The sequence below is a fragment of the Microcaecilia unicolor genome, chromosome 4 (genome assembly GCF_901765095.1).
Source record: "Microcaecilia unicolor chromosome 4, aMicUni1.1, whole genome shotgun sequence".
In the NCBI taxonomy this organism is placed as follows: Eukaryota; Metazoa; Chordata; class Amphibia; order Gymnophiona; family Siphonopidae; genus Microcaecilia; species Microcaecilia unicolor.
This window is the reverse complement of record NC_044034.1, coordinates 177844892-177868027: the sequence shown is the minus strand read 5'-3', so window position 1 is coordinate 177868027 and position 23136 is coordinate 177844892. Positions and strand designations below refer to the sequence as shown.

The 23136-nt window shown below is 46.1% G+C and overlaps 1 protein-coding gene across 1 annotated transcript in view; it reads right to left on the bottom strand.

The window, feature by feature from the left end:
- Positions 1-23136, bottom strand: part of DENND5A (DENN domain containing 5A) — a 315605-nt gene that overhangs the window by 270408 nt on the left and 22061 nt on the right. Inside the window, exon 4 of the mRNA XM_030201008.1 lies at positions 18974-19634. Coding sequence (XP_030056868.1) covers positions 18974-19634 — 661 coding nt within the window. The remainder of the gene's footprint in view (positions 1-18973; positions 19635-23136) is intronic.

The following is a 23136-nucleotide window of genomic DNA, read 5'->3' as shown; positions in this document are numbered from 1 at the left end:
AAGAAAGACAATTCCAAAGCCAAGGTCTACCAGCACTCCACCATTTACCAGATGAGTCCTGGACTGGTCTAGAAGAATTCAAGGAAAGGAAGCTATCACGTAGAGGTAAATTTCACCTTATTTATCCTGCTAGACCAGTCCAAACTGACAGGATATACCAGTGATGGCGAACCTTTCAGAGACCGAGTGCCCAAACAGCAACCCAAAATCTAATTATTTATCGCAAAGTGCCAACAGGGCAATTTAACCTCCCTCCCAGTTCCAGGGTCCCCCCTCCCTCCAAATTTTAAAAAAGTCATCTATCTTACCTTGTTGGGATTAGGGCAGCAGCAGCGGTAAAAAGCATGCAGGCTCGGCTCGGTGCTTAGTTCAGTTTTCTGTTTTCCCTTCTCTCTCTCACTCTCAGCTCTGGTCCCGCCCTCATTTCCTGTTTCCGCAAGGGCGGGACCAAAGCTGAGAGAGAGAGGAAAACTGAACTGAGCACTGAGCCGAGCCTGCATGCTGCCGCCCTAACCCCGACGAGGTAAAATAGATGACTTTTAAAATTCAGAGGGAGGGGGCCTGAAACTCGAAGGGAGCAAGGAACGAACTTCCGGTGGGTCTCTCCTCCACTCCGACACAACTCTGAACTGCTAGCGCGATTGCGCAAGCAGTTCATAGCGGCAGTACGAGCGCACGTGCCCTCTCTGGCATGCGTGCCATAGGTTCGCCATCACTGGGATATACCATAGCTTTGTCTCACTGGGTGGCTCCCTGCAACACAGTTCTGCCAAAGGCAGCATCTACTCTGGCCAGGACATCAATCTCGTAGCATTTCAGACTCTAGCAAAGCTACTCCTGCAAGCTGAACTGCTGCATGTAACACAAGGAGCCCTGGCCACATACAGACAGAGGCCTAGATGCCAAAAGCCAAAATGTGAAAGCTTACTTGACAAAATACCACCTTGGGTCATGGGGATCCTTAAGGTTTAAACTGCCCTCCAATGAGATTTAAAAAAAAAAAAAAAAGACTTCATAGGGACTGCTGTCACCAGAGTGCCCACTCTAGGGAGGGACAGATCTTTCTGCAGGAGGGGATAGAGCCTGCCCATGAACTTAGAAAACCCTGTCTGGCATCTTCCACTCAGCTACCACATCTGGGAGAAAGCACAATGAGCTAAGGAAACCTCATTAAGGAAGCAAGTTCCTCCTTATGGAAAACCCTCACTACTGGGCAATCCTCATCCTTGTCTGTGGACATATCCATCCTGTCTGGGTACACCCCTTCTAGGAGGGAACCCCATTATCCATGTCCTCCTCACAAGACAGAGGTGGTATTAAAACCTGATCAGGATTCAAACCACTGCTAGATAGCCTAGCCCACTTAGAAGTCTTGGCTGGACCCCCCTCCCAAGCTCAGGCTGGGGACCTCCAAAGCCCTTGGGACTTAGGGACCCTTTAAGGGCCAGGAGTCCAATGGTGGAACTCTTCCAGAGCTCTTACAGCAGTCCATGAGGGCTTTAACATGTGGGGCCCCACGTACAGCCTCAAATCAGCACCCTGAAGTTAAATATAATAAGGGAGTGGCCTGGGGCAGACTGAACCCACAATACCCAGCTCCATGGAAGCAAATATCTTCCCAGTCACAAACAGGACAATAGGAACCAGCTGCACTATTCACAGGACAGCTCTCACAAACCCTGAAGCATCTGCCTCCTAGCATGAACAGCTGCTGCAGCTATAGCTATCACTAAAGAAAAGTTCCATGTTGAGAAAATAATTGGAGCTGCTCCTGAGCCTCACAGACACCTGTCCTACTCAGGAGCAGCCTGCCTGCTCAATAAGATTAACAACCTATTTTTTAAAAAAGGTAGCTCAGGTAGTTTAAAACTAAGCAGGTACACAACTACTGACAGGAAGTGACACTTTTTCAAAGTATTTTTAAGTGGTGGTGGGGGGGGGGGAGTGGAAAGCTACTCACTCTCACCTTACAAGGCCCCTTGGGGTCAAAGCCAGCTGCCCTCACAAGCAAAGCCCATAGGCTAGAGCTTGGAGCCACGGAGGGAAAGACACCTTCGAGCTCGACTAGAGAAGATCTGTGGACCAGTCCCTGGAAGCGATGTCTAGGTCAAGGCTCAATCTTGCAGGGCTACAAGTCATGAAATGCACCCTTGGGAAACAGGTCTACTCAGATGAAATATCCCATTGCATCAGTCCAACCTGCACCATCTGTTGGAGGCAGAGAAATACAAGAATGTTCCTGGCTATACCACCTGTTATATGAATGATGTCATTGGAATCTTGAAGTCTGTGCCTCCATCTGCTGGTAGGAGATATGCTATCAGTCTAAACTGATTCAACAAGATAAGGAAGAAAGCAGTTCTCTCATGTGCTGCTTTATTGCTTTCTCTTTGCTATATATCTGAATTCCCCTTGCATACGTGTGTACATTAGACTTACAGATTGCCACCATCACATCCTGGGCTATGCTTCCCTCACTCAGAATCCAGAAGTTTGCTTTTAGAAAAGGAAGTCAATTTTCCCAAATAGCAAAGTTCAGAAGCTGGTTATAAGAAGGGCGACACTACCATGTGCTTCCATTTGCACTTATCATACAGGTCACAAAAACAGAACAAAAAAATGGCTAGGGCAGCATCTAATTTGTCCATAAAGAGTACATGGGAAAAGGCTGAAAGGAATAGAATAAATAGCACTAACAGATCCCTTGTATTATCATGTTGGTTGGCAGATTTCTGTATATAAATGCTCTCCATTCAACTGTAATTATGAAATGTCTAAACTTTCTGAATTTAAGGATATGAAGAAATTTATTGTGGTGTGTATATAGTAAAAGATTTAGAAATGATTGGGCCAGCTCAGTAGTTCAGATGGTAAATGTTACACACTGCCAAGCAAATGACCTTTGTTTTGATTCCCAGGTCAGGACTTTACTCCACAAGTAGTGAAGGGCTGTAGGATACTGCCATCCACATTCTCTAGAGGTACCAGCTGTGGTCACTGTGTGAAATATCGCCATAGCCAGGTGCCATGGTTGCAAGGTACCAAAGGAAGCAAAAAAAAAACCCACGACTCCCAGCCCAGGACAGTCACTATGAATGGACCCAATTGAGTATCAAAAAATTATGTCTTACCTGATAATTTTCTTTCCTTTAGTTGCAGTAGATAAATACAGAGACTTGTGGGTTGTGACCATCTACCAGCAGTGGAGATATAGAATGGAACGTTCTTTGGTCAGTCAGTATTTCTCATAACAAAGCAGAAGGAAAAAAAACCTAACATGTCTCCTTCCCCACACGGAAAAAAAGTGATAAACCAAGAACTGCAAACATATAAACCGATTACAACAGTCTAAATGTACAAATGTAGCAACAAGTTCCAACAGAGAGAACTAACCGATAGGAACCGCCAGAAAAACAGGGTGGGCCTCTGGATTCATCTGTTGTGACTAAAGAAAATGATCAGGTAAGACAATTTTTTGTTCCCTAGCGTCAGCAGCAAATGAATCCAGAAACTTGTCAGATGCAGCAAAGCAGTCCTTTAGGGTAAGAACCTGAAGCTCCCATGGATAGCACTGATGCTCCAAAAGATGCATCTGACCAAGTGGAGACATCCAAACGGTAGTGTCTAGAGAAGGTATGCAAGGAAGACCATGTCACCCTACATATTTCCTCCAGGGAGAAAGATGAGCTTCTGCCAAGAAGTTGCAACAGCTCGGATAGAATGTGCCTGGAATCTGGCCAGAAGTGGTTTACCCGCTAGTAAATAAGCAGTAAATATGCAGACTCGATAGCCTTCTTGACTCAGCGAGCAAGCATGACTTTGGAAGCCACATTACCTTTTTGAGGTCCCGAGCAAAGCATGAACAAATGATTTGAATGATGGAACTCACTGGTCACTTTCAGATAGTATGGAAGTACATGGCAAATGTCAAGCAAGTGGAAAGAAACAAAGGTTGATTGAGAAGGCAGAAATCATCTTAGGAAGAAAAGAACGGAATGTGAGCACCGTCACCTGTTCAGGAGAAATCCAGAGGATCTCGACAGGACAAAGCCTGGAGTTCTGAAACCCTGCTTGGGCTGATACCTGCATCTCGGACTAAAACTAGGCTGCCCCAGACAATAGTACCTGGTATCTTAAGACTGAGGGCAGGCCTGATCCAACCCAAAAGAATGTTTAGATTTGTCCTCAGAAAGACGCAGAGTCTTTAGAGTAACCCAGATCTTTCATCAGCTTCACTAAGTCCTCACCAAACAACAGCTTGCCCTTAAAAGGGAGCTTAACTAGACACCGTTTGAAGCTGCATCTGCCACCCAGTGGCGCAACCACAGCAAACAACGGGCTGTGACCGCCAAAGACATCAGCTTGGCTGATGCCTGAATCAAGTCATACAAGGAATCTGCCAAATATGCCAGCCCTGTCTTCACATCTGGAAATTCAGTAGGAGGCTGTCGAATTCGTGGAAGGAATACGAAATCTGCTGCATCCAGCTATGGCACACCCTAGCAGGAGACAGCTGCCTGCAGAAAGAGAGCATTTTTGAATTGTCAGAGGAAGACTGGGCAGAATCCACCAGTTGAGGTTGATTTTGGCTTGGAGTATCCAAGACAGATGGAGACAAAGAACACAGAAGGGACTGCTGAAGTGGTTTGATATGAAATCTGGCCCATGGAAGCATGTCCAGGATAGAGAACATTGTGCCCAGAACTTGAACATATTCCCAGACCCTAGGACACGGAATGGAAAGTAGAACCTGACTTGGGTGTAAATCTTTTACTGATGAGCAACAGGAAGAAATGTTTCCCCTAAGCCTATGTCAAATAACACTCCCAGATACTCCAAGATTTGTCTTGGAATCCACCGACTCTTAAAGAAACTGAATACTAATCCTAAGGACTGTAGAAGAGTAACTATCTTAGATGAAAATTTACAGACTCTCTTGATAGGAACAGTCACAAATCAGCCAATCATTGAATAGATGAATCTGAAATCCATTCCTGCGAAGGAAGGCTGCTGCTACTATCATGACCTTGAAAAAATGCCCTTGCTGATGTGGAAAGTCTGAATAGCATGGTCATAAATTGATAATGTTCTCCAAAGTGTTCCCATTGTGAAATGTTGAATCTTTAACAGGTGGAAGGAATCCCCCTTCTTTGGAACTATAAATTAAATGGAATAACTTCCCGTTCTCCAATCGCATCCATCTCTACTGTGCCTAAATCAAGAGGTATTTGCAAGGTGGCTTGAACTGAATGACATTTGGGATGGAACTTGCATGGAAATTCCAAGAAAATAATCTGCAACAGAATGGGAGAACTCCAGTGTGTAACCCAACTTTGTTATTTCCAAGACACACTGGTCTGAGGTAATTTCTTGCTATTATGAAGCCCGAGTGAACCGAGACCCCCATCATTGGGAAGTGCGGGAGGCATTGGTAGACCTGGAGTTGAAGCCAAGTTCTTTTTGTCAGCATGAAAGAAGGCTTGTCTTTGTTGAAGTGGGAACCCTGAAAGTTAGATATGCCTGGTCTGTAGCACTTGGCCTCACAAAACCTAAGACGAGACTGAGAGGATTTAAAAGAATCTTTAGGCTTGTCCTCTGGCAATCTCTGAGACTTGGATTCCCCTAGGTCTTTAACCAAATTCTCCAGATCTTCTCCAAACAAAAATGTTTACCTCTAAAAAGTAGCTTGCTAAATTGACATAGAAGACGCATCAGGGAGGAAGTGACGTCACCGCTGTGAGATGGCCGCTTGATTGCTGAGCTCTGCTGGTGCCTGAGCCAAATTGAGGGATATACCTGGGAAATTGACACAGATTCCTCCCCAAGCAAATTTATACAGTTCCCCGAAGGCATGGCAGCTCGAAAGAAGCTTGCTAAATTTAAATACACCGCGGAGAAGCCAGGAACAGGAAAGAGCGCAGTCCAGAGAACAGTGATGTGAGGCGCCAAAATGGCAACGGAGGAAACAGACTCTGACCTGGATCCTGAGGAGCCAATGGTTAGTGATTCAGAGCTAAATAAGACAGACATTGCCCGATGGTTCAGGGAGCTGAAATCGGAGCCGACAGCAACTAGATGGAGAATTCAATCAGCGGCAGCAGAATTACACAAAGTGGTGAAAGAAATTGGAAATAGGGTTGCCGAGATGGAAGAGAGGGTGGAGACCATAGTGGAGGATGTCCAGGGCCTCCAAGCAGCCCTTTAAAAAAAATAAAAAAAAAAAGAGTACCAATTACGGGCAGATATGGAGCTAATGGTAGAAGATCTAGAAAACAGATCAAGGCGCTGTAACCTGCGCTTTAAAAGAATACCAGAAGACGACCAATTCAAGGACGCTGTTAAAGTGGTGCAGGAAGTTTGTGAATTTATCTTAAAGCAAGGAGATAGCTCACCTGGGATTCAGGGCCCTGAGCATATTGCTATAGACAGGGCCCACCGCAGCCTGGGCCCTCAGAGGGGGAATGCCCAGAGATACCATAGCAGGGTGGGACCAGGCTGCTGGCGTCGGCATTTAAAAAGGAGATAGAGCAGCTTTTGAACTAGAAATAGGGGGAAGGCCGACAGTCGCTCAAAAGCGCATGGTTCGGGAAAAGGTATCTTGCAAAGATACCTCACAAACAGGGAAGATAGGGTTTCTGGATAGTGAGGTTACACAACAGAAAGTGGTAGGCCAGGTGCCCTTAAATACAACTAAAGATCAGACAAAAGATGTCAAATCAATAGTGTCAGGTACTAAGCATCATGCAAATAAGAACAACAAACATACTCTGAAATGTCTATATGCAAATGCTAGGAGTCTAAGAAATAAGATGGGAGAGTTGGAATATATTGCACTAAATGAAAAATTGGATATAATAGGCATTACTGAGACCTGGTGGAAGGAGGATAACCAGTGGGACACTGTCATACCGGGGTACAAAGTATATCGTAATGATAGGGTGGACCGGACTGGTGGAGGGGTAGCATTGTATATTAACGAGAGCCTTGACTCAGATAGATTACAAATTCAGCAGGACACAAATCGCACCTTTGAATCACTGTGGGTTGAAATTCCATGTATAAAAGGGAAAAAAATGGTGATAGGAGTGTACTACCGTCCGCCTCGCCAGGATGAGCAGGTAGACACAGAAATGATAAAAGAAATCAGAGACGCGAACAAAATGGGCAATGTGATAATAATGGGTGACTTCAATTATCCAAATATAGACTGGGTAAATGTAACATCGGGACACGCTACAGAGATACAATTCCTTGATGAAATCAAGGACAGCTTTATGGAGCAACTGGTGCAGGAGCCGACGAGAGAAGGAAAAATTCTAGACTTGGTCCTTAGTGGAGCGCATGATCTGGTGAGGGACGTTATGGTACTGGGGCCGCTTGATAACAGTGACCATAATATGATCAGTTTTGACATCAACCTTGAAGTAACTGTACACAGAAAGTCAAATACGTTAGCGTTTAACTTTAAAAAAGGAGACTATGATAAAATGAGAAGAACGGTAAAAAAAAAACTTAGGGGGGCAACTGAGAGAGTAAAAACTGTACAACAGGCGTGGACGCTGTTCAAAAATACCATCCTGGAGGCCCAGGCCATACATATTCCGCAAATTAGAAAAGAAAGACGGAAGTCCAAAAGACACCCGGCCTGGTTGAAAAGTGAGGTGAAGGAAGCTATTAGGGCTAAAAGAAACGCCTTCAGAAAATGGAAGAAGGAACCGTCTGAAAATAACAAGAAACAGCATAAGGAGTGTCAAAGCAAATGCAAGGCACAGATTAAGAAGGCCAAGAGGGAGTATGAAAAAAAGATAGCATTAGAGGCAAAAAAACATAGTAAATATTTTTTCCGGTATATTAAAAGCAGGAAGCCGGCAAAAGAATCGGTTGGGCCGCTGGATGACCGAGGGGTAAAAGGGGCGATCAAGGAAGACAAAGACGTAGCGGAGAGACTGAATGAATTCTTTGCTTCGGTCTTCACCGAGGAAGATTTGGGTGGGATACCGGTGTCGGAAATGGTATTTCAAGCGGACGAGTCGGAGAAACTTACTGACTTCATGGTAAACCTGGAGGACGTAATGGGGCAGTTCGGCAAACTGAAGAGTAGCAAATCTCCTGGACCAGATGGTATTCATCCTAGAGTACTGATAGAACTGAAAAACGAGCTTGCGGAGCTACTGCTAGTGATATGCAACTTATCCTTAAAATCGAGCGTGGTACCGGAAGATTGGAGGGTGGCCAATGTAACGCCCATTTTTAAAAAAGGCTCCAGGGGAGATCTGGGAAATTATAGACCGGTGAGTCTGACGTCGGTGCCTGGGAAAATGGTAGAGGCTATTATTAAAAACAAAATTACAGAGCACATCCGAGGACATGGATTACTGAGACCAAGTCAGCATGGCTTTTGTGTGGGGAAATCTTGCCTGACCAATTTACTTCAATTCTTTGAAGGAGTGAACAAACATGTGGACAAAGGGGAGTCGGTTGATATTGTGTATCTGGATTTTCAAAAGGCGTTTGACAAGGTACCTCATGAAAGGCTACAGAGGAAATTGGAGGGTCATGGGATAGGAGGAAATGTCCTATTGTGGATTAAAAATTGGTTGAAGGATAGGAAACAGAGAGTGGGGTTAAATGGGCAGTATTCACAATGGAGAAGGGTAGTTAGTGGGGTTCCTCAGGGGTCCGTGCTAGGACCGCTGCTTTTTAATATATTTATAAATGATTTAGAGATGGGAGTAACTAGCGAGGTAATTAAATTTGCTGATGACACAAAGTTATTCAAAGTCGTTAAATCGCGACAGGATTGTGAAAAATTACAAGAGGACCTTACGAGACTGGGAGACTGGGCGGCTAAATGGCAGATGATGTTTAATGTGAGCAAGTGCAAGGTGATGCATGTGGGAAAAAAGAACCCGAATTATAGCTACGTCATGCAAGGTTCCACGTTAGGAGTTACGGACCAAGAAAGGGATCTGGGTGTCGTCGTCGATAACACACTGAAACCTTCTGCTCAGTGTGCTGCTGCGGCTAAGAAAGCGAATAGAATGTTGGGTATTATTAGGAAAGGTATGGAAAACAGGTGTGAGGATGTTATAATGCCGTTGTATCGCTTAATGGTGCGACCGCACCTTGAGTATTGTGTTCAATTCTGGTCGCCGCATCTCAAGAAAGATATAGTAGAATTGGAAAAGGTGCAGCAAAGGGCGACTAAAATGATAGCGGGGATGGGACGACTTCCCTATGAAGAAAGACTAAGGAGGCTAGGGCTATACAGCTTGGAGAAGAGACGGCTGAGGGGAGACATGATAGAGGTATATAAAATAATGAGTGGAGTGGAACAGGTGGATGTGAAGCTTCTGTTCACGCTTTCCAAAAATACTAGAACTAGAGGGCATGCGATGAAACTACAGTGTAGTAAATTTAAAACAAATCGGAGAAAATTTTTCTTCACCCAACGTGTAATTAAACTCTGGAATTCGTTGCCGGAGAAAGTGGTGAAGGCGGTTAGCTTAGCAGAGTTTGAAGGGGGGTTGGACGGTTTCCTAGAGGACAAGTCCATAGACCGCTACTAAACGGACTTGGAAAAATCCAAAATTCCAGGAATAACATGTATAGAGTGTTTGTGCGTTTGGGAGGCTTGCCGGGTGCCCTTGGCCTGGATTGGCCGCTGTCATGGACAGGATGCTGGGCTTGATGGACCCTTGGTCTTTTCCCGGTATGGCATTACTTATGTACTTATGTACTTATGCTTTCACGAGTTCACAGAGAAAGAGTCAGTTTGGAGAAAAGCTCACGCCCTGGGCAAGATCGCATGGAAGAACTGTAAGCTGCAAGTATTTCATGACTTGGCTAGGATGACTCTCCAAAGACGGAGGGACTTCAGGGAAATAACGACATATTTGTAAAAAGCCAGCTTGAGATATCGTTGGCTATACCCACTTGGATTACAAATAAAAGTGGGGGACAAGACCCAGAAGCTCCAGGAGCTTGGAAAGTTCTAGCAGACATGGGATGCACAGATTTGCCCAGACAACAAGGAGTCACCCAGAACCAGAACCTGGGCTCCCCTACTAAAAAACACAATGGATGGGAGAGAGTGCGGGGAGAGAAGAGGTGCACCACTCCCCCAGCATCTGAATCCGGCCCGGAGATGAAAGAAAATACATGTTGTAAAAAGCCAGCTTGAGATATCGTTGGCTATACCCACTTGGATTACAAATAAAAGTGGGGGACAAGACCCAGAAGCTCCAGGAGCTTGGAAAGTTCTAGCAGACATGGGATGCACAGATTTGCCCAGACAACAAGGAGTCACCCAGAACCAGAACCTGGGCTCCCCTACTAAAAAACACAATGGATGGGAGAGAGTGCGGGGAGAGAAGAGGTGCACCACTCCCCCAGCATCTGAATCCGGCCCGGAGATGAAAGAAAATACATGAAGCATACAGGACTAAGATGAGTTCGTCGAAATCTGGTGGACAATTTGTCAAGGGAACATTGTTAATCACTGTGAAGTAATGGGGCATGCTTGGGGAGTGAATGAGTAAGGGTCAAAAGGATGGTGAAAGTAACCGGGGTATGATGAAAGTATGCAGGTCTCCAGTGAAGGCACACTTCATTAGGGAGGTAACTGGCTGGAGGAGGCAATGGTCGGGTGTGGAGCCCATTTACATGAGCTCCCCACCCCAGGAGAGATGCAACCGTCGCCAGCACTTTTTGTGGCTGAGGAACTTGGAATGGGTGCCCGATGGTCAAATTGGATCGAATCGTCCACCATTGAAGAGAATTCTGAAAGCTGCTGGACAGTTGGACTACATCTTCTAGATCCCCCGCAGCTTGAAACCACTGGGAAGCTAGGATCCACTGAGCTGATCTCATATGTAGACGTGCCATGGGAGTTACATGAACTGTAGAGGCCATGTGCCCCAGAAGTCTCAACATCTGCCGAGCCATGACCTGCTGGGACGCTCACATTATGGACACCAGCGACAAAAGGCTGTCCGCCCTTGCCTCAGGAAGATAAGCTGAAGCTGTCTTTCAACAGGGCTCCAATGAATTCCAATTTTTGGACTGGGGTGAGATGGGACTTGGGATAATTTATGATGAACCCCAGTAGCTTTAGCACCCGAATAGTCATTCGCATAGACTCCAGAGCACCATCCTTCGAGGTGCACTTCACCAGCCAATCGTCAAGATAAGGAAACACATGCACTCCCAGTCTGCGTAGCGACGCTGCGACTACAGCCAGGCATTTTGTAAACACTCTGAGCACAGGTGCCAGGCCAAATGGCAGTACACGGTACTGAAAGTGCTGTGTTCCTAGCCGAAAATCGAAGATACTTCCTGTGAGTTGGGAGTATCGAGATGTGGTTGTAAGCATCAAGTCCAGAGAGCATAGCCAATCATTTTCCTGAATCACGGGAATAAGGGTACCCAGGGAAACCATCCTGAACTTTTCTCGGACTAGAAATTTGTTCAGGGCCCTTAGGTCTAGGATGGGATGCATCCCCCCTATTTTCTTTTGCACAAGGAAGTACCTGGAATAGAATCCCAGCCCTTCTTCCCCTGGTGGAACGGGTTCAACCGCTTGGGCCTGTAGAAGGGCGGAGAGTTCCTCTGCAAGTACCAGTTGGTGCTAGCAACTGTAAGAATCAGCTCCCAGTGGACAATTTGGAGGTCTGGATTCCAGATTGAGGGTGTATCCTGACCAGACTATTTGAAGAACCCACCGATTGGAGGTTAGGAGAGGCCACGTTTGGTGCAAAAATATCAACCTCCCCCCGCCCGGCAAGTCGTCCGGTACAGACACTTTTTCTGAGGCTATGCTGAACTGGAGCCAGTCAAAAGCCTGTCTCTTACTTTTGCTGGGGAGCCACAGAGACCTTAGGCGCAAATTGTTGATGGGAACGAGCGCACTGGGACTGAGCCTGGTCAGGCTGCCGAGAAGCAGGAGTGTACCTAAGCCTAGCATAGGAATAAGGAGCACTCCTCTTCCCTCCTAGATGAGGAGGTAGTAGCAGACGACGCCCGGCGGGAGAGAGAATCCATAGCATCATTGTGCTTTTTGAGCTGGTCAACCAGATCCTCTACTTTCTCACCAAAAAGATTATCCATCTGGCAAGGAACATCCGTCATCCGCTGCTGGACCGAATGATCCAGGTCAGAAACACGCAGCCATGAGAGTCTGCGCATCACTATACCTTGATTCTGGATGCTACATCAAAAGTGTTGAACGTACCCCTGGCCAGGAATTTTCAACATGCCTTCTGCTGCCTGACCACCTGGTGAAAAGGCTAAGCCTGCTCCAGAGGGAGCACATCAACCAAGCTAGACAGTTGTCTCACCGAGTTCCGCAAGTGGATGCTCGTGAAGAGCTAGTATGTCTGGATTTTGGCAGTGAGCATAGTGGCCTGATACAGTGGTGGAAATAAGTATTTGATCCCTTGCTGATTTTGTAAGTTTGCCCACTGACAAAGACATGAGCAGCCCATAATTGAAGGGTAGGTTATTGGTAACAGTGAGAGATAGCACATCACAAATTAAATCCGGAAAATCACATTGTGGAAAGTATATGAATTTATTTGCATTCTGCAGAGGGAAATAAGTATTTAATCCCTCTGGCAAACAAGACCTAATACTTGGTGGCAAAACCCTTGTTGGCAAGCACAGCGGTCAGACGTCTTCTGTAGTTGATGATGAGGTTTGCACACGTCAGGAGGAATTTTGGTCCACTCCTCTTTGCAGATCATCTCTAAATCATTAAGAGTTCTGGGCTGTCGCTTGGCAACTCGCAGCTTCAGCTCCCTCCATAAGTTTTCAATGGGATTAAGGTCTGGTGACTGGCTAGGCCACTCCATGACCCTAATGTGCTTCTTCCTGAGCCACTCCTTTGTTGCCTTGGCTGTATGTTTTGGGTCATTGTCGTGCTGGAAGACCCAGCCACGACCCATTTTTAAGGCCCTGGCGGAGGGAAGGAGGTTGTCACTCAGAATTGTACGGTACATGGCCCCATCCATTCTCCCATTGATGCGGTGAAGTAGTCCTGTGCCCTTAGCAGAGAAACACCCCCAAAACATAACATTTCCACCTCCATGCTTGACAGTGGGGACGGTGTTCTTTGGGTCATAGGCAGCATTTCTCTTCCTCCAAACACGGCGAGTTGAGTTCATGCCAAAGAGCTCAATTTTTGTCTCATCTGACCACAGCACCTTCTCCCAATCACTCTCGGCATCATCCAGGTGTTCACTGGCAAACTTCAGACGGGCCGTCACATGTGCCTTCCGGAGCAGGGGGACCTTGCGGGCACTGCAGGATTGCAATCCGTTATGTCGTAATGTGTTACCAATGGTTTTCGTGGTGACAGTGGTCCCAGCTGCCTTGAGATCATTGACAAGTTCCCCCCTTGTAGTTGTAGGCTGATTTCTAACCTTCCTCATGATCAAGGATACCCCACGAGGTGAGATTTTGCGTGGAGCCCCAGATCTTTGTCGATTGACAGTCATTTTGTACTTCTTCCATTTTCTTACTATGGCACCAACAGTTGTCTCCTTCTCGCCCAGCGTCTTACTGATGGTTTTGTAGCCCATTCCAGCCTTGTGCAGGTGTATGATCTTGTCCCTGACATCCTTAGACAGCGCCTTGCTCTTGGCCATTTTGTAGAGGTTAGAGTCTGACTGATTCACTGAGTCTGTGGACAGGTGTCTTTCATACAGGTGACCATTGCCGACAGCTGTCTGTCATGCAGGTAACGAGTTGATTTGGAGCATCTACCTGGTCTGTAGGGGCCAGATCTCTTACTGGTTGGTGGGGGATCAAATACTTATTTCCCTCTGCAGAATGCAAATAAATTCATATACTTTCCACAATGTGATTTTCCGGATTTAATTTGTGATGTGCTATCTCTCACTGTTACCAATAACCTACCCTTCAATTATGGGCTGCTCATGTCTTTGTCAGTGGGCAAACTTACAAAATCAGCAAGGGATCAAATACTTATTTCCACCACTGTACGTCTTCCTCCCAAAAAAAGAGTCCAAGGTTCTAGATTCTCTGCCTGGGGGCGCCGAGGCATAGTCTCTAGTACTCTTGGCTCTTTTGAGAGTGGAGTCCACCACCATGAAATTGTGAGGTAGCTGAGACTTCATCAATCCAGGTTCCCCGTGGATCCAATATTGGGATTCCGTTCTTTTTGGGATCACGGGGTTAGACAGAGGGAATGACCGGTTTCGCATAAGGACTTCCTTCAGTACGTTATGCAAAGGAACTGTTGCAGCCTCTCTAGGTGGAGAAGGATAATCCAGGACCTCGAGCATCTCAGCCCTGGGCTCATCCTCAACCTCCATAGGGAAAGGAATAGTCTCAGCCATTTCCCGGACAAAGGAGGTAAAGGATAGACTCTCCGGTGGAGACAGTCTCCTTTCTGGTGGAGGGGAAGGTTCAGAAGGACTCGTCAGAAGAAAAGTACCTGGGATCCTCCTCTTCCTACCACGAATGCTCATCTTCAGTATCGGACAAGACATCTCTCAGAACAATCTGAAACTGAGCCTACTCGACGCCGAAGAACGACGTCCTCGATGGCGGTGCCGAGAAGTCGACACCCACCTAGACTCTGGTGAAGCTTCCTCCACCGACGTCGAGGGAGAGTCGACCTGGGTGGCAGCCGACACCGATGCCGCAGGCAGCACCGAGGTCGGGGACCTCATCACAGGCGAAGGGCCAGAAACCGCTGTAGCTGACGGTACGGAAGATGCAAGCACCCCCCAACACCAAAGCAGACTGGCGCAGTAACCCTTCCATAAGCTCTGGAAGCAGGGCCCTGATGCACTCGTCGAGAGCCCCGTCGGACAAGGCTGCGGGGTCAGCAAAGGAGCCGGTGGCAGAATCTGTCAAGGCTCGGGAGCAGGTACCGGGCTGCTAGACTGACGCATCAGCACCTCCTGAACAGAGAGAGAGCGATCCTCTCGGCGCAGACGCTTCTCAGATGCCAAATCCCTCAACGCCCCGGAGCTCCCGGCACCGTGTGTCAAAGGAGAATGATGACGGTGCTTCTTCGCCTTCGCTCGACGCACGTCATCGAGACTCCTCGGTACCAATGAGGAAGACATTGAATCCTCACATCTCCTTGGGGCTGGGTCCAACGAAGGTCGGTCCCGGGGGGCCTGCATAACAGGAGGCCTCGAGACAGGTGGATTCCCATTCGATGCCTCACTGCTCCCAGCACAAGTTGGTCGTTCCGCAGCCATTACCTTCGCTCCCAACGTCGATGCGGGGTACCCGGGCCCTGTCAACTTAAAAACTGATCACCCAGGAACCCAGATTTCCATCAGGCAGACTGGGAGGGATTTTTACAGCATGGTCCCGTAGAGGCCTAGTCAGATTTCGAGATTTTCTGGAGAATGGCAAAATCAGGCTGTTTGGTGAGCTACAAGAGTCCTATGCATTGCCTGCCTCAGATTCTTTTGCATATTATAGATTAAACACTTTATTGCAGGGCAGGGATGGCTGAAGGCTAACCCAGAGGAGAAGGAGCATCTGGAGAACCTATGGGGCTCTATAGATAAGATGGGGAAGACAATATCCATGCTGTATTGTCACCTTAGGGGGCACGACTTTGATAAACTACCCTAATTGCTGGCATGGGAAAAGGACTTGGAATGTGTGTTGAGCATGGCAGAATGGAAAGCTATATGTTTAGAGGTGAAAAAAAGCTTCTATATGCGTGTTAATAAACAAGAATGCGTATAAGTTATTAAGCAGGTGGTACTATACACCTGATCGGGTGAAGACCATGTTTCCAGGCTCAACTGATCAATGTTGGAGATGTGGGAGGGATATTGGTACCTTTTTTCATGTGTGGTGGACTTGTCCATCTCCGCAGACTTTTTGGCAAGATCTAACAACAGTTCTGGACTATGTGTTCCCTTGCGAACCCAAATGGTGCCTCCTGGAATGGGGGAACAGGAGAGGGTTGAAATGGCAGCGACCTATCAAACGCCTGTGCCTAGCTGCAGCAAAAACTCTAATTGCCTCTCACTATACAAAGCTGGAAATCAAAGGTCAAAGTGGTAGCAGACCTAGAAAAACTAACAGATCGCAGAACAGGGCAGTTCAACCAGGAGGCGACAGAATGGACACATTTGGACCGAATATTGGAAGTAGCTTAAGGGATAATTAATGCAGGACAAACGGGAGAGAGGGGTTGCGGTGGGAAGAAATTGGGTGGGAAGGGGATGGGGAATATGGTCCTAGGGTAACAAAGGGGGGATATAGAGGGTGATATTTTGTAAAAGAAAGGTTTATAACATTAATATTAACTGTCTGCTTATGAGCATCTAATCCTGGTTGAGACTTGTTATCACTACCATTGTTTGTGAGCTTTTCAATAAAAATTCAAAGTTAAAAAAAACAAAAACACATCAGGTGTCCAATGCCTAAGCCAGAGCCATCTTTTTGCTGAGACTGTTAAGAATTGGCTGGTGTGGCTGCGCATTGGAGCTAACTAGTGTTGATGAGAGCCAGAGCTAAATGGTGTAGCAGAATATGGCTGTTTGTACCATTGACGGTTCTGGATCTCTGTGCTCACTCTCAGCTGGTTGGACTTCTCTACACTGAAGTAGCTCAGTAATATCACTAGTTTCCACTAATGAAAAAGTGCAATAGAAGCATTTAGAGACAATATAGCATACAGCTACTAGTGGCTGGAGCTGGTATGCAATAGTTGTCCAATATCAGGGTGCAATACCAGAGAGCAGAGCTTCTGTGGAAAAGCAACATAGCTAACCTTTACCAATGTAGTGTAGTGTTAACTGCACCTGGAGAAAATCCTACCATGGCAGCACTGACGATCACATGGAGACCAGGAGAGACATGGGAACAGTGCATTGGCCTCAGGAAAAAAAAAAACTCAAGATGTTTAATTTCTCACAGAAATCTGGAGCCAATAGCACTAAGCTTGAGTCGATACTAAACTCATTTGTAAAGATGCTGAAAAAAGGAATACCTGTACTACCAATATAAATAGAGTTCTGGTAACAAAAAGAAATGTCCACAAATGAAGTGAGGGGAAACTTTCAAGATTTTTTTTTTTTTTTAATTAACTGCCCTCTGTCAAAAAACTGAGTGGACTCAAAGCTCTCTAAATGAAAGGTATATGAGAATATGGGAACACTAAATAGGCCCTTTCAGAGGGCCTAACACATGGTGCACTGCCCTGATGCTGCTGTCTGGTTCCCATAGGAACAGCATTTAACCAACTCTGGAACAATAAGTAAAATCTTAACTCACCACAGGCAGCATGGCTTTTTGGAGACTGCTGCCACCAACAAAGCCACTTTAGGCAAATATAGCTTTTCCAACTCAGGCATGGAAATAGGGTAAAGACATGACATAGCCTTCACCATCCAAAGGGTAGCATCTGGGGTGACCCACTGAGCAGTGATAATTTTCTGCACAGCCTCACTTAGGTGGTGTTCTAATGCTCGCCATTTTAGAATTAGAAGATGTTAAGTGTAGCAGGATCAGAAGAAGAAATATTAAGAACCTGGAGAGCCTTAGTTATAAAGGTAGCCAACTCTTTCTTATAAAAACACCTGCACCGCAGTGAGATCATCATATTCCTCCAATTCCTCCTGCATCTGTGCAGAAAGGGATTGCCCTGAAATGACTCCCTCAGAATGAGAGGGAGACAGGGAGCAATAGACCCTTACTTCTGAGTTGGAGTCCAAATGTCTCTTCTTCGGGGCAGGGTCCGTAAGTGGAGGCTGTGAGGCAGGGAGCAAACCAGAAATCTCTAAAGGCTGAGCTAAAAAGGAAATGTCAATTCCCATACCAGACTTCTTCAACATATAGGCATTATGGAATAGCAGAATGAACTCGGGGGGGGGGGGGGGGGGGGGGTCAGAAGACCCCCAATCCCGGAGCGGCTGACTGCCGGGGTAAAGGAGCCGCCGACAGTGCTGATTCCAAATCACGCTGCTATAAAAAGGCCACCGGATCATTTTCAGCACCATGAGGAGAATAAACCCATGACTCTCCAGCACAGGAAACTAACGAGGCCTCCACGAACATGGCCCCCTCTGCCAGAGGTAAGCCTGTACAGCCACCCGAACACTGCCCTGATGCTGCTCTCTGCTTCCCACAGCACGAGTAGCGTTTGACAACTTCGGCAGCCATCGAAAAGAAACAAAAGTAAAGCCACAACTGACCCGAAATTGAAAGAAGATTTAAAGATACACTCACCCCGGGAGAGCCAGCCGTCATGAGTCCTGCCTATCAAAAACTCAGTGCTGCTGGAAGCACACACACCCTCTCCACTACTAAGCCCTTTACACTGGCCCAAACCAGTATGCCTCTTGCAGCCAAGGCTGTGGGCTTTAAAGAATTATGCCCCAATTTTTTTTCCAATTAAGGAGAATGGAGGAAGGGCTGGAGAAGGGTGGGAGAGGGACCTGGTATCAGCAGGTGTACCCCCTAAAGCCAGTACCATTCAGCTGTACACTCCAAAGCTCCACTGAACTGAGAGACCCAGAACAGGAGCCACCATCAGATGAGACCAAGAGCTTGTAAGAGACTGTCCATCTGCCTGCAGGAGATAGAGAAAACTGACTGACCAAGGAGCATTCCATCCTATAAGAAAGTTCAGCGTTCTCTCTCTCTCCACCTATTAGTAGATGGTCACAACCCACAAGTCTCTGGATTCATCTTCTGCTGAAGGACAGGATTTTTCTTGGGAAACCAGAGTAGGGAATATATAATTGGGGAGGGGGAGGGAACTCCCCAGGTAGTGCAAATGAAGGCTCATGGGCTAGATCTCAGCCTGCTTCTGATTAAAATAGTAAGAAAAATGAGCAGGATTGCCAGGTCAAAAGAAAGAGCAAGTGATCTGAGTCAAAATATTTCTATGTGTGCTCACTACAGCATTTTAGGATGAGACCAATATCTCCAATGTTTATAAAGAGAGAAAAATAAAATATGTACTTACGCTGTGAATAAAGTAGTATTTGAAATTCTAGAAGAGCACACGTGAAAAGTTGTACCACATTTTCCACACCAAGTAGTTCAAAAACTTCTTTTCCTGGAAAGTCGAACAGTGGCAATTCACTGGTGCTTGGTCTCTGGCATATAATTGGTCCATACACTCCTGAAAACTTTAAAGATCTCCCTGCTGGAGGAAGAGGAACTTCATAAAGAATATTGTAGATATAACTTTCCAAGGGTAATGGTGGTGGCTGAGGAGATGTGACAGCTTGGTGAAGTTGTTCAAGTACTTTCTTACAAGCATTCATAAATGACATCGGAGCAATTAAACAAATACACTTTGAGACATATAAGGTGTCTCTAGAAATGTCATACGAGTTAAAACGCTGCAGTTTTGATACAGGAGTGTCACTGCAATCTTCTATGCTGCCATCACTGTCTTTGCTATTTGTCAATGAAGTATGAATAATATCATATTCAGCATTGTGCATATGATATAACATCTGCATTGCACTACAAATTTGCTTGCAAGTAACTTCTTCATAAAATGTGAGAGAAAATCCAAATGTCCTTGAACCATCTTCACGTGTAATTAAAAATGAATGAAACTGAGGCTCTCGAGGGTCTGCTTGAGTCTTGAAAGAAAGTCCTTTCGGCATACATAGCTATAGCAGAAAGCAGTAGGAAGGAGGAAATACAAATTAACTATTTGTTGTCCTTCACAAAATTCAGAGAAGGGCTTGTGCTTTTATAAATAAAGTTAAAAATATCCAATTCTCCATGTAAACAGTAACATTGTTGCATTTAATATTTTATCACATGTACACAAATAAAAAAAAAAAGTAAGGATAAATTAGGTCCTATCTGCTCATTTGCTTTCCTTTGGTCCCTTCGGAGCAGGCCAGAATGACTGTTGGGTTATGCACGCCTACCAGCAGGTAGGCACTGAGAAGACTGATTTTGAGGCAGTCAATAAGAGCCGTGCTCAGCCCCCTGGAAACCTCAGTATTCACATAGCAAAGCAAAAGAAAAGACAGAAACTAGACATCTATGCGCCAGTCGGTTCATACAGCCACCAACAAAAGACCTTGCTGGCCACTGTCAAAAATTTTGACTACTCCAAACTGAGTCAGCAATATCAGTAATGTGCTTATGTGCAACCATATAGTAGCAATTGAGTCAAGTTGTCTCTTTGCAAATATTATGTCTATATGTCTATATATATCTATATAGACAGACATATTTACACACACACATACATCTGTCCAGTCCCGAACACCCGAGCATTAGAATACCAAAGCCTAGAACAGTCTCAATCACCAGAGAACGCACCCCTTATTCAGAGGCCTGACCCCTTCCCGAACAAGTGGAGAAACTGTGCAATGAGACAGAAGCAAAAGACCTGTAAAATCACTGAACAATGGATGCGAAAGATACCTCCGGTGGTAATCACTCTCCCCCTATCACGAAGAAACAGCTACTATATAGTCTGCCCTGCTCAGAGAGAGAGAGACCATCTAGGCCCCCTAACTCGGCTATGAAAGGACTCTGAAAAGAGAGGAGAGAAAGGAGCGCAAAGGAAGAAGCAGCAGCAGAGCAAAAATAAACTAAGAGTGAAAGCACAAAGAGTCACTCGGGAGACAAAGAGGCGAACAGCGTTGCACAAACCACACAACCTCAGAAAGATTCACAATAAGTCACTCAAGGGGCAACCTGAAAGAAGCCAGCGTGGCCACCTGACTAAAAGGGAAACCAAGGATAATCCCCCAACCCAAAACACTCAAGTATACGTGGCACCGCAGAATGGCAGCAGACAAGCCCATGGGTATAAGAGTGATCTCAGAGGCATCCCAAACTAAGATAGAAGCCAAAGAAGTAGAGAATTGACAGACGCATCTGAGCTAACCTGCAGGAGAAAACTGCCACTGTGTGAACAATGGGCCCATCAGAGACAAGGCAAAAGGCATCAAAAAACTGTACAGGACACAGTCGTCGGACCCGGAAAGAACTATGAACTCAAAGAACCACCGAATACGGCCCACGAAACCAAACTGAAAACATGAGATGCAGAAACTGTGCCTTTCCATCACCCAAGAAAACCTCCAGCCTAATGAAGGCAAGGAATAAAAAGCAAAACCTAGAGGAATCTGTCTGGCCCATGAGGAAGACTAACAGACCCTCACGACAGCTGAGCCTGCTGTTCAAAAGATGAGAATAGACACAAAGGGACCACCCTGACCAACCACCACCGTGTTCCCGAAGAGGCGAAACGTGTACTGTTGCAGACAAACCACTCCGACCCTGGAACCACAACCACCATTCCAGCTGAACCAAGGCAAGAAACTAGCAGCAGAGAGAAATTTGGCTCCAGAAGCTCCCACTGGCAACTGAGCAGCCAAGACGGGAAGCAAAACGGAGTAAGGAACACTGTATGAAGGCTAGGTGGAACTCCCTCAGTCCTGACAACCCCTAAGTAGCTATACAATTGTTGGAGGGAAAGCAGCTGAGTTCCCAGGAGGAAAGCAACCCCTTGACTCTGAACTCTTGGGAAAGAACAGATACAGAAAAGCTAACCGGCCTCATGACACGCAATAACCATCACAGAAGACTGTGGGGACTCATGGTAGCATGCTGAGAAAAGCACTGTCAAGCCTTTGCATCATTGAGACTTAGAGGATCTCAGAGAACAAGAACAACAAGAAAGTAGCAAGCTGCTTTAAATGCTGAAAGAAATGAGGTCACAAAGGAGAAAAGAGATGATAAACAAGCGAGGGAAAGTGAATCAATATTTAAAAGGGTAATATGTGCAAGCTGTGATAGCTAGAAATCCCCTGCCAGCACCTGGGGAAAGGCTGCTAATACACCAAGTATGGAGAGAAACAAGAGTAAACCATGAGTCCACAAAAATGCTTTGGTTCGAAATGCTATCTATAAATCTCCTGCCAACGCCTGGGGAAAGGCTACTGATACACAAGGTATGGAGAAAAACAAAACTGGAAACCACGATCTCACTAAAGTGGTTTGAGTTGAAACTGTCAATGCAAAATACACATAATAGCAAATAACAAGCATTGCATTTATATAGTATTAGAATTTGGAGGCCTCGATGTAAGGAAAGGGGTTGGCCGACATGCAAAATTCGTCCCTCACCGGGAACCACAGGACATAGCACAGGAGCCTCCCGCTTCTGACAAGTCTGTGCCCTGCATTGCCTCCACTATAAAGCAGCTGAAAAGAAAACGCAGTCTGCTCCCACACATTCAAACCTCTTGTTCTGCAAGGGCTGTTCATCCTTCACATTAGCGGCGCAAAAAGCAGAGGAAATCTTCTCTCCCCCACCTGGGGAGTCCTTATAGCAGTGCCAGAGAGGCCGACGGAATGAGAGCAGACTGCTGCTACGAAGGTCTGGGCCGCTCCTCCGCAGCGACAAACCTAAACAAAACTGTGGAGTTTCCTGCTGAAAACGCCACACTCAAAACAGGTACCACTAAAAACTGCCCAAAACCAAGAAGTCCACTTACTTCCTTTTTTTTTTTTTTATTATTTTTTTTTTTTTTTTTTTAATGGAACCCCATGGCTCCAAGCTGAACCGATACCATGCCAGAACAAACCCAGGCAGTGGTAAATACCTCACCACTAGAAAAAAAAAACCTAACACCGGGGACCCTATCTGAAAGGAAGAGGGTCCCCAACATGAACCCAAAGCCCAAGACCCTGCAAGGAGATAGCCATTGATTCCGCCTGCTGAACAAACAGCACAGTACTGTGAATTCTTTTTTTTTTTTTTCTTTTAACATAGTTGCTGTTCCCTGCAGCTCTGCAAACTCCCTTCCCTCGAAGGGGCTGAGGCCAGCAACAGACCACAGTCCATCCTGAGCCCACAGGCATACAGGGAAAGATCGGGGATAAGAGGGGGAAGGGACCCAGCCACCCGATTGCAGCACCCCCGAAGCATTAGAGAATCCCTGCATGCTTCAGCCTCTGCCAGCAGATAACCAAAACAGCACACAGATGTATGAGAGAGAAAAGAAAACTTCAATCTTTTTAGTCCGAGTAAAAGAAATATTTACTTCTACCTGAGCTATCAGAAATTGGAAAAGAAAAAACAGAATAGATATTTTGAGACCAAAGGCTCACCACATCCACCACTTGCTGGAGACTGAGAAC